Source organism: Dysidea avara, chromosome 4 (assembly GCF_963678975.1).
Source record: "Dysidea avara chromosome 4, odDysAvar1.4, whole genome shotgun sequence".
NCBI lineage: Eukaryota > Metazoa > Porifera > Demospongiae > Dictyoceratida > Dysideidae > Dysidea > Dysidea avara.
This window is the reverse complement of record NC_089275.1, coordinates 5,449,534-5,464,180: the sequence shown is the minus strand read 5'-3', so window position 1 is coordinate 5,464,180 and position 14,647 is coordinate 5,449,534. Positions and strand designations below refer to the sequence as shown.

At 38.4% G+C, this 14,647-nt stretch overlaps 2 protein-coding genes across 3 annotated transcripts; both read left to right on the top strand.

Annotated features, from left to right (window-relative positions):
- The first annotated feature begins 5,587 nt into the window (after window positions 1-5,587).
- On the top strand, window positions 5,588-8,157 carry LOC136253033 (TNF receptor-associated factor 3-like). Of its 2 annotated transcripts, none has more exons than XM_066045616.1 (2): window positions 5,588-5,726; window positions 5,789-8,157. In XM_066045616.1, the coding sequence occupies exon 2, from the start codon at window positions 5,797-5,799 to the stop codon at window positions 7,939-7,941; it is 2,145 nt and encodes a 714-aa protein (XP_065901688.1). In that variant the 5' UTR covers window positions 5,588-5,726; window positions 5,789-5,796; the 3' UTR covers window positions 7,942-8,157. The 2 variants fall into 2 exon arrangements, with proteins under 2 accessions (XP_065901688.1, XP_065901689.1); XM_066045617.1 differs by having other exon boundaries at window positions 5,597-5,726; window positions 5,797-8,157.
- A 364-nt stretch (window positions 8,158-8,521) lies between these two features.
- LOC136252879 (TNF receptor-associated factor 4-like) lies at window positions 8,522-14,593 on the top strand. The gene is made up of 2 exons (XM_066045460.1): window positions 8,522-8,675; window positions 13,006-14,593. The coding sequence occupies exon 2, from the start codon at window positions 13,008-13,010 to the stop codon at window positions 14,514-14,516; it is 1,509 nt and encodes a 502-aa protein (XP_065901532.1). The 5' UTR covers window positions 8,522-8,675; window positions 13,006-13,007; the 3' UTR covers window positions 14,517-14,593.
- Window positions 14,594-14,647: the final 54 nt, after the last annotated feature.

The window sequence follows — 14,647 nt, the reverse complement described above, 5'->3', positions numbered from 1 at the left end:
ATGCTCACACATACCTTGTATCATTAAAAGAATAAAGCAAGTTATAATTGTGTTGCCTTCATCAGTATCATCAAGAGTTTATAATATACAATATTAAGGAAGAGTGTCAAGCTGCCAATATAGCCTGTACAAACACACCGAGTAAAATTAGACTTTTGAAAGCTTTGATCCAATTGACACATTTACTGGTGGAAGGCAAGTGTTAATATGTGTTGAGATGGTGAAACCTTTGTACAAACCAAGGTGTTGATATTCTATCTTACTCAGTGTATTTGCTGGAATGTACTCCTGTTGGACACTCTCTCATACTACTTTATATTATAAACTCTTGGTGTCATGCAGTATCATTCATGTATGTATAACATACCCAGTTCTAACTAGCTACTAGCTAACAGATTACCTATGGAATACCAGTGGACATTACAATACTTTACCCAGTATTGCAAATTGATCAAGATCTGTGGTAGTGACAGACATGAATACTCTCATGTAGTTCAGTTACAAGACTAACTCGTCATATACAAAGGACCATCTACTTCTCACATGAAAAACTCCTAGCAAGTGCACCCATGGGATAGTGCTGAAAATGTAAGTCTTCATATTAAGCAACTGTGGAGAAGACTTACATTTTCAGCACTATCCCATGGGTGCACTTGCTAGGAGTTTTTTCAAGTGAGAAGTAGATGGTCCTTTGTATATGACGAGTTAGTCTTGTAACTGAACTACATGAGAGTATTCATGTCTGTCACTATCACAGATCTTATGACTGTTCTATTAGAGTATTTCACTGACTGCTCTATTAGAGTATCCTGATCTTGTACAACTATATAGTGTTTGGGGAGGGGCTGTTCCCCCACAGATCTGCCACTTTAATAATGTAGATTGATGTACTCATGGTGATTTGTGTTTGCTAACAATTCAGTAGCAACACACTAGCCTGGGCTTTGCTTGCTATTGACAATTTCAGGAAACCACTGGAAACCCCCCCCCCCCCCCCCCCGACAAATGAACTAATACACCATTCATAGAGGTACTATTATCTGAGCAAGATACAGAGCTTTGTTTGATTACACTAATAGAGCATACACGTTGACAAAATACCTAGTTACTTTGGTCAGGTTCTCTCTACTGCATGTCATAATTTGATTTAGCATTTAAATCAAAATTTTCACAACAGCGCCTGTGTATGTGTATAATTCACAAACACGGAGTGTACTGACATGTTGGCAGGCTCCAATAGGTTGTCATGTAATCTTCTCAGTTCTATCAATAAATGTTACCTTGTCATGCATTTGCTGGCCAAGTCCTCTTCAAGGACGTCTTTAATGTTTGATGACACAAACTAGTTACACCACCAGCTAAATTGTTCTTGTACAGTAGTTGACTGCTTGCTGAATGTTCTATTAGGGTAAGTTGAAAATAGTTTCAGTGTCATGAAATTCTATGAAGTTTACTGCTCATTGGTAATTTACACCCCAAGGGCACATACATTCAACAAATTTTTGTAACTAATAAAAATTATCGGAGTGGAATGAACTATTCCCTTCAAACAAAGTCAAGTTGTTTTTCAGATCAACACCTTTAATTTAAAACCATGTTTTAACAGTGTAAAATAATGCCTCAGGGAGACAAGGACAAAAATTTGACTGGATTTTAGAAAAATGTTCCTTTTAAAAGAAAAAGTGGACCATTTTGGTGGTGTAGGTATGTGAGCATGCTAAGCATGCGAAAGTTAAGCAGCCTGGGGGCATGCCTCCCAAGAAGTTTTTGAAAATTTTGTGCCAGATAAACTATTTTAAAGATTTTATATAAGCTATTATAACATGCCAAGAGAAGGAAGCATGCCATGAAATTTATACAAGAGATGCATCAATTTATTACCTTTAAGACTATGTTCAGTACTTGCGGCTACTAGTAGAGTTTCCCGCCAAATAAGATAGAAAATCTGAGCAGTTGGATGAGCAATATCACGAGTGCCTACAAGGGGTGGGAGGTGGGGGTGCAAGAGGTTACACTTCAAAATGGAGGTTAGCCTCCAGACACAAGGTTACAGGGCTGTGCTGGCTCTTGAGTGGCTGATATACAGTAAGAATCACACAGAAAACGTTTGGCCAACCATATGAGGTCATCCACCTGTGCATCACTGATTCTTGTGAAGCCAGGTCCCCCTCACAATGCCAGAAACCGCCATTCAAGCTCACCACACCACCCAGAAAAGATGTCTGTTAAAACCAGCCTTGAATAGTTTGTATACTGCTGAGGGTCAAAACTAGTAGTATTGTGTAGCTATCACTGGTGCATGTGGTGTTAGTTTGATTTTGCCTGATGTGCGATTTGGAACGTTTTTACAAAATCCAGTCACAAATGATGAAATTATCTAAAATGGTGGGAAACTCGGCTGTTGACTACTTCTTCACTGGATGATCTAGAAGGCAATAAATTGTTGTAAAAAGTGTGAAAATTTGGTACGCGTAGCTGCCACCATTAGCAAGCTACAACACTGAATATTTAAACTGGTGTTTTTCTTTATTTGTAAATGGGCAATAAGACTGGTTTTCCCAGGGACAGTCACACTTTAACACAAAGTACATAAAATGGCCCAACTTTTTACACTATGCCACTCTACTTAGATCGCTCTATCAGTTATCACCAAAATAATTGACAATAAAGGCTTGAGTAATTTAAAGCTCTAGTTTGCACGTTATGACTCCTCTATTAGCTGTTGAACAAGAGCTAGTGGACAGACTCCTACCCTTTAGTTACCTTTCTGCCATGTTTATATGCACAGCTAAGTCATTCTGTGCCTTCCTCTGGTATGAATTAAGGCATTCACATGATCTATAATTAAATAATTAAAATTTGGTGTGGCTACATAAAAAATGATGCAGGCAATGACAGGAAACAAGGAATAAAGTAATTATTATTATTATACGTAGTTTTTCAGTACACACACAAAAAGATACTGAAAGCCACTGACAAGTGCTGCCAGTGACTCTATACTACAATTAAATACAGTAAATAATTACTTATAACAGTACTGCATATATTGGTGATGGCGACGCTGTTGAACAGTGGCAGCAGGGACAGAGGTAATGGAAGGTATGAACGTTTGTATCATTGAATTGCCGCATGGAATGATCCCACATGTAGTTGTACAGTTTGTGTTTAATAATGTTTGTGGACAGAGATTATTATTATTATTAAATACAGAGAAAAAGGCATTATGCCTGTGAGTCCTGCTCATTACAATAAACAATTACATTAAGAATAAAAGTTATCAATCAAAATTTTAAAGTTGTCAGTAGAATTAGACGACACTACATAATTGGGTAAATTATTCCATGAATTGATGGTTCTTACTGAAAAGAATTTACTTCGAACATTCTTTTGGGCATGAGGTTTAAAAAGTTTGAAGTCATGTCCCCTTGTGGCACTTGACAAATTCAGGTGGAAAATAATTCAGGGATAATTCTATTTTTGGTAATGAGTTCCAGAGACGTGGTAAACGATAAAAGTAAAAGTTCTGAGCAGTGTTGGAGGAACATCTATGATGAACCATTTTTTCAGATGCACCAAATCGTGTATTAGAGGTACTAAACTGGACATATTCAGTAACATTGTTGAAATGTGATGACTGTTGCTTGTAGGACTTGATGAAGAACATAATATCATTCATTTCATATACATACATTAGTGGTAATAGATGTAGAGAGACCAGGCGTAACCTATATGATGATTGGTAGTCATTCAAAATCCACTTTGTAGCTTGCCTCTGTATTGTTTCTAACATATTGATATTTTTAATTAGATAAGGTCTCCACACTTGTGAACAATATAAGATTTGTGAACGAACAAGTGAGATATGCAACTTTTTTCTAGTCTCAACTGGTCCATTACCTGAAAAACTTCTACGAATTAATCCAAGGATGTTGTAGGCCTTGCCTGATATTAATTTGTAGTGGTTCTCCCATGTTAAGTTCTGTGTTATTATTATCCCAAGATCTTTAGTGCTATTAACAGTAGCAGTCGGCTTGTCGTCAATAAAATAGGAGGCAGCAGTCATGTAGCTCTTTAGCCAGAATTGTAAGTGTGCAAATTTGCTGAAATGGTATATAAATCAGATGTTATGCCCCATTAGAAGAGGTTATCCAGGTCTTTTTGAAGGAGGTTCATTTCAGTTGTATTCAGACCACTTTGATGTTTCAGGCATTTGGTATCGTCAGCATAGATAAATGCACTAGAAAACTTTAGGCACTTAGGTAGATCATTTATAAATAGAACAAAAAAATAATGGGCCTAGGATATTTCCTTGGGGAACCCCAGATAACACTGGTAGAAACTCTGAGAGACTGTTGTTGACTCAGATGTATTGTACACGATTAGAAAGATATGCTACAAACCAGTTAAATTATGTTCCAGTAATACCAAAAGATCTTATTCTGTGTAGTAACTTGGTATGAGTAACAGAGTCGAAGGCTTTCTTGAAGTCTAGATAAATGATATCTGATACCTTGTTTGTTCTTTTCACTTCCAATAGTTCATTGATGAATAATAACAACTGCTGTACGGCAGATCTACCAGGTAGAAAGCCAAACTGATGAAGGGTAAACGAGTTGGATAGAAACTTGATCGATATATTAAAGATGATCTTTTCCAAAACCTTTGAAATGATACATAATAGTAATGATGGCCTTCCAACCATACCACTGGGAGTTCACTGCACCACTATAGTATGTTCGCGTTGAGCTGAATCCTCAAAAACATTTAATAACTCATGGATGCAATTACACACGATCTTGAAATTTGGCTCACTTGCAGTACTGCTTGATCCACTAAAAATGTTTCAAAATCTTGTTGTTCAAATGTTTGACATAATATTTACGGCCAACCAAAATTTTCACAATACATTTCCTATGGAGAAGCCATATAAGTACAGTGTCCATTAGAGCCCTTTCCCGAAATTGTAATGGAGCCAAACCGTACGTGTCTGTTGTTGACACCTTTGCTGTTACCAATAATCATCTGGTTGGCAGAAATGTTAACGCTGTTGAGAAAAAATCCACTTTTAATTTTTAGCTGTTTTTCAGGGTTCAGCTCACGTGAACATACTATAAATTAGGCAAAAGAAAGTCTTACCTTTGATACTTTTACAAGTTCTATACAGCTGACGTGAGTGTAGCTGCAGCTGTTCTCAAAGGACTAATGCAACACACAGCTTGGCACCCGGCTTACAGGATGGCCACCAAAGTTTAACCATCATATCATACTGAACTGAGTGAACACATCCTCACTTGTCAACTAGCTACTAGCTGGAGGACTCCGTAGAACCACTGAGTAATTACCAACTCGTAATTGACTTGGGTGGGAGCTCATCCGAGAAGTAGAAGGCATGGAAGGGAAATAGTCGAGGAGGCGGGAAATCGTCAAGAAACACTGAGTTGAGAAATGATCGAAAAGTGATAAATATCCGGGAAATAAGAAAGAAATACAAGAAATGTTAAGTAAGAGAGAAATATGTGAGAAATAAGTTAAGTAAGAGAGAAATAACCGAGAAATGGGAAACGACCAGAACCGGCCACCGTGCATTATTACGCAAACTTGCATACCTAACGTACCCGCCCCTAAAACTAACAGCATCACGTGTCATCCTTCACGCTGACCATTAAGACTCGTGCCTCATATCGGAATAGAAAAACTATGCGTCATATAAACGAACAGGCAACTTGGTAAGTATAAATACGTTTGTTGAGTATCTATTTAATGCCGCTTTTTGACACTCTTTACCAAGACATCGAGATGGCCGAAGGCGCCCCGCCCACTCAACAGGTTGAAGAAACGGGAGGGTACGACAACCAGTTTGTAGAGCCAGTTCCTGACAGACTTCTTTGTTTGATATGTCAGTATCCCAGTCGAGATCCTCAGCTGAGTGTGTGTTGTGGAAATGTTTTCTGTAAGTCTTGTCTGGATGCTGCCAAGAAAGTCAGATCCGTTGAACAAGTTTGCCCATATTGCCGTAATAAGGAGTTTCCGTCTGTACCAAACAAACAAGCTGATCGAGAAATCAGGTCTTTACGTGTGTTCTGTGATAACAAGCAGAAAGGTTGCGATTGGAATGGTGAAATAAACGATCTTAATAATCATCTCAAAAAAAGTTGCTTTTTTGAACTCATGCAATGTCCCAACAACTGTGGGAATATGTCAGAGCGAAAGTACATGGCCAGTCATGTTGAAATTGACTGTCCACGTCGTATGGTTATATGTCAGTACTGTGGCGCTACAGGGGAGTGCCAATCTATGGGAGCAGAACATATGGAGAAGTGTCCCAAAGTTCTTTTACCTTGTCCTAACAAATGTACTATCAGAGGCGTTCCTCGTGAAGACATGGAAGCACACAGGAAGGAGTGTCCTCTTGAGATAGTTCAGTGCGAGTATCACGATGTGGGGTGTGATGAGAGGATGGCACGTAAGGACTATGTGGCACACACTCAGCACTACATGGATAGACATCTGAGATTGACTGTTCATCTAGTTGGCATACAACAACGGCATATTGAAGATCTCACAGCTACTGTTGCAGAGAATAAAAAGGAACTAACTGCTGCTAAAAATGAACTATTTTCAGCAAGAAAAGAAATATCTGCAGCTAGGGATGAATTAGCTAGATCTGAAAATGAAAGATTTGCAACTAAAGAGCGAGATGCTACGTTAAAAGACACAAGAAGCTTAGCATTAGATTTAAATACAAAACTTGCAACTCAAGAGCGACATCTAACTATTTTGCAAGGTAAACTTCAAGACGATGTCAAAGAATTAAAAGGTTTTGGTGAAGCACTAAAGCAAAAGGTTGAGGGTAATATTGAAACTGACCTACAGGTAACCAAACAAGAATTAAATACTGCCAAGAAGGAACTAGCTACTGTTAAACATGACTTGAAAAATCAAACTCAAACAGAGATGAAAGAGATGCAGACGTACGTTGATAGACAATATCAAAAGGTCAAAGCTGATATTGATAAAGATCTGTCTGCTAACAATCAAGAAATAGTTACACTGACACAACAGTTTACTAGTACTAAAAATGAACTGGGCGAGCTTACAAAAGTGACAAAACGTTTTACTACAGTTTCAACTACTGCTGAGCAACGTGTGAATTTCCTTGACACTAAACTCGAGGCAGAAATCACAAATGTGAAAATGAAGCTTAATGGTGAGCAAAAGCAAACCATGGATAATTTAGCAGCCACCAAGCATGATATCGAGCATTTGAAGGATAGTTTGCGAAAAATGGACCAACAGTTTAATATGGAAGGTCTCCAAATAGAAGTTCAAAAGAAGATTGACATGTTAAAGGGTCAATTTGATCAAACCTACGCACCACAAAAGAGAGTACAAGACATAGAACAACAACTTGGTATTACTCCAGGACAATATAATCACCTCCCATGGACCCGTGAATTATACTCTACATCAATAACAGGTGAAGAAATGTGTCCAGTAATTATCAAGGTCCCGAAATTTGAGAGTAAGAAAGTAAAAGAAGTGAAATGGTGCAGCCATGGCTTCTACACCCACAACAGAGGATATAAGATGTGCCTACGTGTGATTGCTGGCGGAGCAGGGGCTGGTAAAGGTACTCATCTGTCAGTGTTTCTATACCTCATGAAGGGTCAGTATGACGGCCAGTTAGAGTGGCCGTTGAAAGGAGAATTTGAGATGACGCTGTTGAACCAAATGATGGATGATGAACATCACTCTAACACGGTCAAATTTAGTGAAAAAACTCCTGCTGCTATTGCAAACAAAGTCAAGAGCGGTGAAATGGCTGCTGATGGCTTGGGACGTAATGAGTTCATCCTTGAAAGGAATCTCACAATGATTACACCAACATGCCAGTACCTCAAAGATGATTGTATCTTTATTAAGGTGTCCCGTAAACCCTAAGTTTTGGTTAGGTATGCTTTTTCTATATTGAACTTATTGTTTTTGACATTAGGAACATATTTTAGTTGTTATAACAGTAAATGTGTTTTTGCATGGTTTTTGTGTGGCATATAAATTGAGGCTGTACCAATAACCAATAACAGAAGTGGTGCTGTGGCGATGTTGTGAAGTGATTGTCTGGTTTAGCACAACCATGAAATTGTCCATTTTCTTAAAGTTTTATTGAAAATTACATGTGCAGTAGGTTTTTCACTTTGACATAGCTAGCCCACTATGTACGAACTAAGCATTATTTATTTTATGCAGGTACTCACCACTATCAGCACACTATTTCAGTGACACTCTTATAGACTTATTGATGTCACCCCCACCCCTATTGGGGATCCAACCATGTGACCAACTGGCATCTACACCTTGGCTCCATCTCTGGTCATGGAGCTTCTTTTCCCCAATACAGGGGATATAGAAATAGGTCAAATTGCCTCTGGGGGTGGGGGATGGTTACATTAAGACTAGATATTATAAGCCCCCACATTTTTAAAAGCGCCTAGCGCACTAGGAATTTAGCGCGTATTGTTTCAAGGATCCTTGCGCGAAGCCATCAGCTGCTAAAGCAGTAGATCACCTCGGAGATCACTCTGCCTAGCTAACTGGGGTTTTCGAGTGTGTCTAATTGAAGATTCATTCCTGGCTCTGTAAAGATATTTCCTGGGATCCGTCAGTGAAGTACAGAAGTACGTTAGTATTTAAATCTAGTTAATAGTAAATTAATTATTGAAGCCATACACATGTATACATTAGTATGTATTGAATAATGAATCTTGGAGCATTTAACATGATGATATTAAGAGCAAACCATGAGTTAAGTATTTTTTTACAAAGTTCTAGGGCTGGTGATTATGGTTTTATGTCTAGGGATGTTGAAATCACTTGACTGGATGCTTTTGGAACGTAGATGAGAAATTTCCTGGGCTATCATACTGTTTAAAATTTTACATAATGAAATCTCCATTCCAAACTACCACCTTCCCATGCAAACTACATGTGTAAGAGGGCATTCTCACAGGTGCCAGTTCACGAAACGTACTATAATTGAAGCACATAATACAAAAAGAAAAGGTTGTAGACTATTTTATATCAACCCAGCTATAGACCTTGTGCGTTCTAAAGCATGGTTAGGCAAAAACTGTTGCTACGGCTTCAAGTTTCATGATAGTTTACGAGAAAAGTGAGGGAAAAAGTATTGAGCATTCTATTGCAAAAACCTTCCCTAAGTGGAATAATCTGCCATGCCACAAGTATGTTATATACTTTTACCAAGAGTTCATAATATATATACTAAGGAGAGTATCCTACTCTCTTATACCCCTGTAGAAAGGCGTATCGTGAAGTTATGATGTAACACTTCTGAGTTCGCCGGTTTTTCTTTGTATAATTAATGATGTCATTAGTTGAACATGGTATCGATTGAATGCGTGCCTACCAACGTCGCTAGCAACCAAATTAACTCCAGCTCTAAGCGTTTCTCACCCAACTACAATCGTTCCTTCATGGGTTAAGACCGCTTCGTAGGCGTTTCTTACTAGGCCATTCGCGAATACGGCTATCCTGAGCGTCGCAAGTGTGAAACAGTGCTAACGATTCTTGCACTTTTATGGCTTCATGTACGTCACAAACCACAACATCTTGTCGTTATGTCATAACTTCACGATACGCCCTTCTACAGGGGTATATGAGAGTAGGATACTCTCCTTAGTATCAAACAGTACGATAGTACTGTTTAAGTAGGGATCGGGGTGGATTTGGCGCGCGCCTCAAATTTCGATCCCTCAAAAATCATCCTAGAAATATCTCACACAGCAAATAAACCTTTTACTAAAGAGTCTTCAAGTTTCTAACTTTATTTCTAGCGTTATATATCAGGAAACGACTAGAAAAGTGCTGGAATTTTATTTCTAAAAAAATCGCTAAAACAGAAATTTTCATCTGCCTGCCAGCCTGCCTGCCTGCCTGACCACATTCGCAAGGCTACAGGCCAAACGAAGCAGCAAAGGAACACCATTCTTTGCCACAATATTTAACTCGCTGCTGGGATGTGCCTTTTCGGTTTCCGACGAGTGTCTGCCTTCTGCGCTTTGCCTTTCCTTTTATCTTCAATTACAGATCGTCTTCTTCTTTTCCAGTCACGGAGGCGTTAATAATTCGTATCGACACTTTCCTTAGAGCAGCCGTATTCGGATGCCACAAAACTAATAACTGATTCCGTACTGTAAGGGCAAGTAGATGCCTGTATAGCAACACTTGCAAAGCGATCAAACAGCCTAGTGAAGTAAGAACACACTGCCACGCCCTTATCAATCAGAGCGCGCGCTCGTACTTAACGATCAGTGGACCACGCCCATTATTAATGGTCCAGCTGTAACTAATTGTAGAAAACAGGAGATAGAAACCCTGCATGCCTTTCAATTTAGTAATTGAGCAGCTTGCATAAAGCAAGCAGCAAGATCGAGATACTCTAATAGAGCAGTCAGTGCCAAAGATCAATAATAGCTATATACCTATACCAAAAAAAGTTAACAAACTAGTGAATTTAAAAATTGTTAATTTAGAAATGGAAGTAGGGATCAAGCGATAAAAACTACTGAAACAAGTGATTTGAATGATGGCAACTATTACAACATAGCTTTGTGGGGAAATCCCTACTTTGGCATTGAACATATATGGTGACGTGGTGAGATGCCAATGTAAGGATTTCCCCACAAAGCTATGTTGTAATAGTTGCCATCATTCAAATCACTTGTTTCAGTAGTTTTTATCGCTTGATCCCTACTTCCATTTCTAAATTAACAATTTTTAAATTCACTAGTACTAACTTATGCTGCTGCTTTATACTAGTATATTAAAAATTATTAATTAAAAAATGAAGTAGCTAGGGATCCAAGCAATAAAAGTAAACAAGAGATGAATGATAGTATTACAGCATAGCTTGGTGGGAAAATCCCTACACTGGCATGTTATTACAATGATTTTATTCAATGCCAAAGCAGGGATCTTCCCACCGAACTACACTGTATGCTGTAATACCATCATTCATCTATTGTTTCACTGACTTATTATTGCTTGGATCCCTACTTCATTTTTAATATAATAATTTTTAATATACTAGTATATATTATGAACTCTTGCTTTTACCTAGTAACTTACTTTATATCAGCGCTACTCTATCTTTCAGTACGATTCCTTCATATCAGCATTAAAAAGTTTCCTAGGCATACGTATTTTGCCCTCAAAATGTGGCGAATGCATTATTTTGATGATGTAATAAAGTGCCACGCCTTAGTGCGCACGTGGTCTATAGACTGAAATGTTGTATAATTTCTTATTTTGTGTTTCTATCTGTGCTTGTGTACTCCCTAATGGCACAGTATCAATATAATAAATAACAAGTTAGGGAGAGCGCATTTTTAATAGCACACTGATGACATCACAGTTCAGATAGTGATACTCCGAAACTCATTGCATTAATGATAAAGTGAAAGTTCCATACTGAATAATCACATTTGTAAAGTTTTCCTCATGCCTTATAAACCACATAAACTTTGATTGCCAATTCATAATCAAAATTAGCCTCACCCCAGACCACAAAGGTTTGGTGCTATGCAATAGAAACACTTGAATGTTGTATAATGGAAAACCTTAAAACATATATATGACATCGCACATTATGTCATCACAGTGCGTGAGCTTGATTCAATGATGGATCACTGGTTAAGCTGGATAATGGTACTTTATAGAAACATCTGACCCCAGGAACAAAAGTGAGATCTAGGCACATGAAATATATAGAATACCTTACATCAGAGGCACTCTCAAATCTGATTGCTGACCATATATACATACTTTTGTTCAAACTTTTGTGTTACGAGGCACCAGACCTTTGCGGTCTGGGGAAAGACAAAATAGTGGGTACGCGAGTATACTTTTATTTTATCATTTTTAAATCATCTAATAAGCTTACATGACACATAATATAACTTAACAGCTAATCAGTGACTAAGTGTTGCTGTAAAACGTGATGCAGGCACAAATGAGGACCCAATTATTGTATACATGACGTAAGACAAATAGTTGCCTAAACAGCGCATGAAACACAGATGGCTTACCACTCAGCTGCTACCATCAACTAAAGCTGAGCACTAAGCTCACTAGTGAAGAACATGTACAATAGAGGTCAGTTGGAATGCAGAACACTAGCTAATAGTGTTTTTTATTGATCCTAACCCTACCCTACTATCTGATTCTCGAGCAATAACAAACCAATTCCCTAACAATTGTAAAACCATCTATCTCTTTAGTCTTTACCCTAATCTAATCCAGGGTTCAACTTCATGTGGGATCATTTCATACAGCAATTTAATAATGTTAATGTTCATAGTTTCCATTACCTTTGTCCTTGCTGCTGTTCAACAGCGTCACCATCGCCAATAATGAAATACTATTGTGACTAATTACTTAATTTTGTTTTATATAGTGAGTCACTGGCCCAGTGACTTTCAGTATAATTTTATGTACTGAAAAATAAATTAAAATAATCACCCTTACTGATTCCCAAATGATACTTGTATCCCTATCAAGTAACCTAACCAGGTATACCTGTATTCTAACTGACAGCTGAGTTGGTTTCTTGACCTTAAATGTGCTGACAAGATATGGTAGATGGATCCAAGTAGCACAATTATTTGTGACATATTAGTATGCACCCCTTGGTAATTAGCAAATCAATTCAATAAATTAATGCTGTATGGCCACACGAGGGGTGGGTAGAGTACTCGGCCTAATCTGGCATTGCCTGACCTTCGCTTGTAAGCCCATGTAAATATCAGATAATATCATCCCTGAACATGGGTATAAAATCAGCGTTAAGAGCCCAAAACACTGTACATGACTGTAGCTAATTGTAATTTTAATGGAATATTCCTTGAAATACGAATTTTTTTAACAACTGCATAATCATGTGGACAGAAATATGCATGTTAGCATTTTACATTTTCAATTCTTGTTTAGAAATGTCGACTGTAATCACTGAAGCAGGAGGATACGACCATCATTTTGTTGCCACAGCCCCTGACAGACTTGTGTGTAAAATTTGTCAGTGTCCAAGCCGTGATCCATACCTGAGTGTGTGTTGTGGACACAATTTTTGTAAGTCTTGTTTGGATGGTGCCAAGAAAGCTGTTTCTGTAGCACATGTGTGTCCTTTATGCCGCAATGAGATGTTCCAAACTGTACCGAACAGACAAGCTGATCGAGAAATTAGGAGTCTTCATGTGATGTGTACTAACAAAGAGAGAGGTTGTGAGTGGCAGGGTGAACTGAATGACATCAACAATCATCTTGGAAACAGTGATGGTTGTCAGTTTGAGAATGTAAAGTGTTCCAATGAGTGTGGGAAGATGTTACAACGACAATATATGACCAGTCATGTTGAGACTGAGTGTCCACATCGTAAGGTTGACTGTCAGTACTGCCACATTACAGGAGAACATCAGTTTATTGAGGGAGAACACAAGGAACAGTGTCCCAAGCTTCCCCTACCCTGTCCCAACAAATGTGAGGTAGGGAGTGTCCCTCGTGAAGACATGGAAACACACAAGAAGGAGTGTCCTCTAGAGATGGTCCAGTGTGCATATCGCAATGTTGGCTGTAAGGAGAAAATGCTCCGTGAGGATATTGAGAGGCACGAACAAGACTGCATGAAAGAACATTTAAAATTAACAACTAAATTTGTTGGCATGCAACAGGACCATATTAATACACTCACAGCTACTATTGTAGTGACTGAGAAAAACCTATCTACAGCCAAACATGAATTAGTCAGCACCAAACAAGAGCTAGGTGAACTGAAAAGGCTCACAAGCAACCTAACACAGAATTTTACTGATCTTGAAGCAAAATTTCAAGCCGCCATTGAGGCTTTGAAAAGTCACACTACAAATACATGTGCAACAAAAACACAAATTCAAGGTATTAAAGATCTACTTGGCATTACCGCAGGACAAATCAACTATCTCCCATGGATGCGTTCATTACAGCATAGTTGTATTATGGGTGAAGAAATATGTCCTGTGATAATCAAACTACCTAAGTTTGCTGATAGAATGAAAGACGAAGCAAGATGGTATAGCCACCCTTTCTATTCACACAACAAGAGATATAGGATGTGTCTGCGTGTGATTGTTGCCGGATCTGGCAGTAGTTTAGGTACTCATCTATCACTATATCTGAGTCTGATGAGGGGAACTTTTGATAGCAGCTTAACTTGGCCACTAAAAGGAGTGTTTGCCATAAACCTGCTCAACCAGGTGATGGATGGAGAGCACTTTTACAACATTGTGACTTTTGATCAATTCACACCATCTCACATTGCAGGCAGGGTTTTAGGTAAAGATGACATGGCTGCTGACGGGCTGGGTTATAAACAGTTTATATCTCATGTGGAACTTACAAAAGTGACAGAAACTTGTCAGTATGTTAGAGATGATTGTATTTTTATTAAAGTGTCCAAACTCTCTTAATAAGCATCATCATGCTATCATGGAGTATATTTATGGTGCATACTTTTCTTGAGTAGCTATAAGCACTTTTGAATCAATGCGTGTCACATCATTCAACTTATTGCCGCCCGCCCACCCGCCCGCTTGTAGAT

Excerpts from the sequence above, each read along its gene's own strand:
- LOC136253033 (XM_066045616.1), top strand. The coding sequence starts at position 5,797 with ATGGCCGAAGGCGCCCCGCCCACTCAACAGGTTGAAGAAACGGGAGGG.
- LOC136252879 (XM_066045460.1), top strand. The coding sequence starts at position 13,008 with ATGTCGACTGTAATCACTGAAGCAGGAGGATACGACCATCATTTTGTT.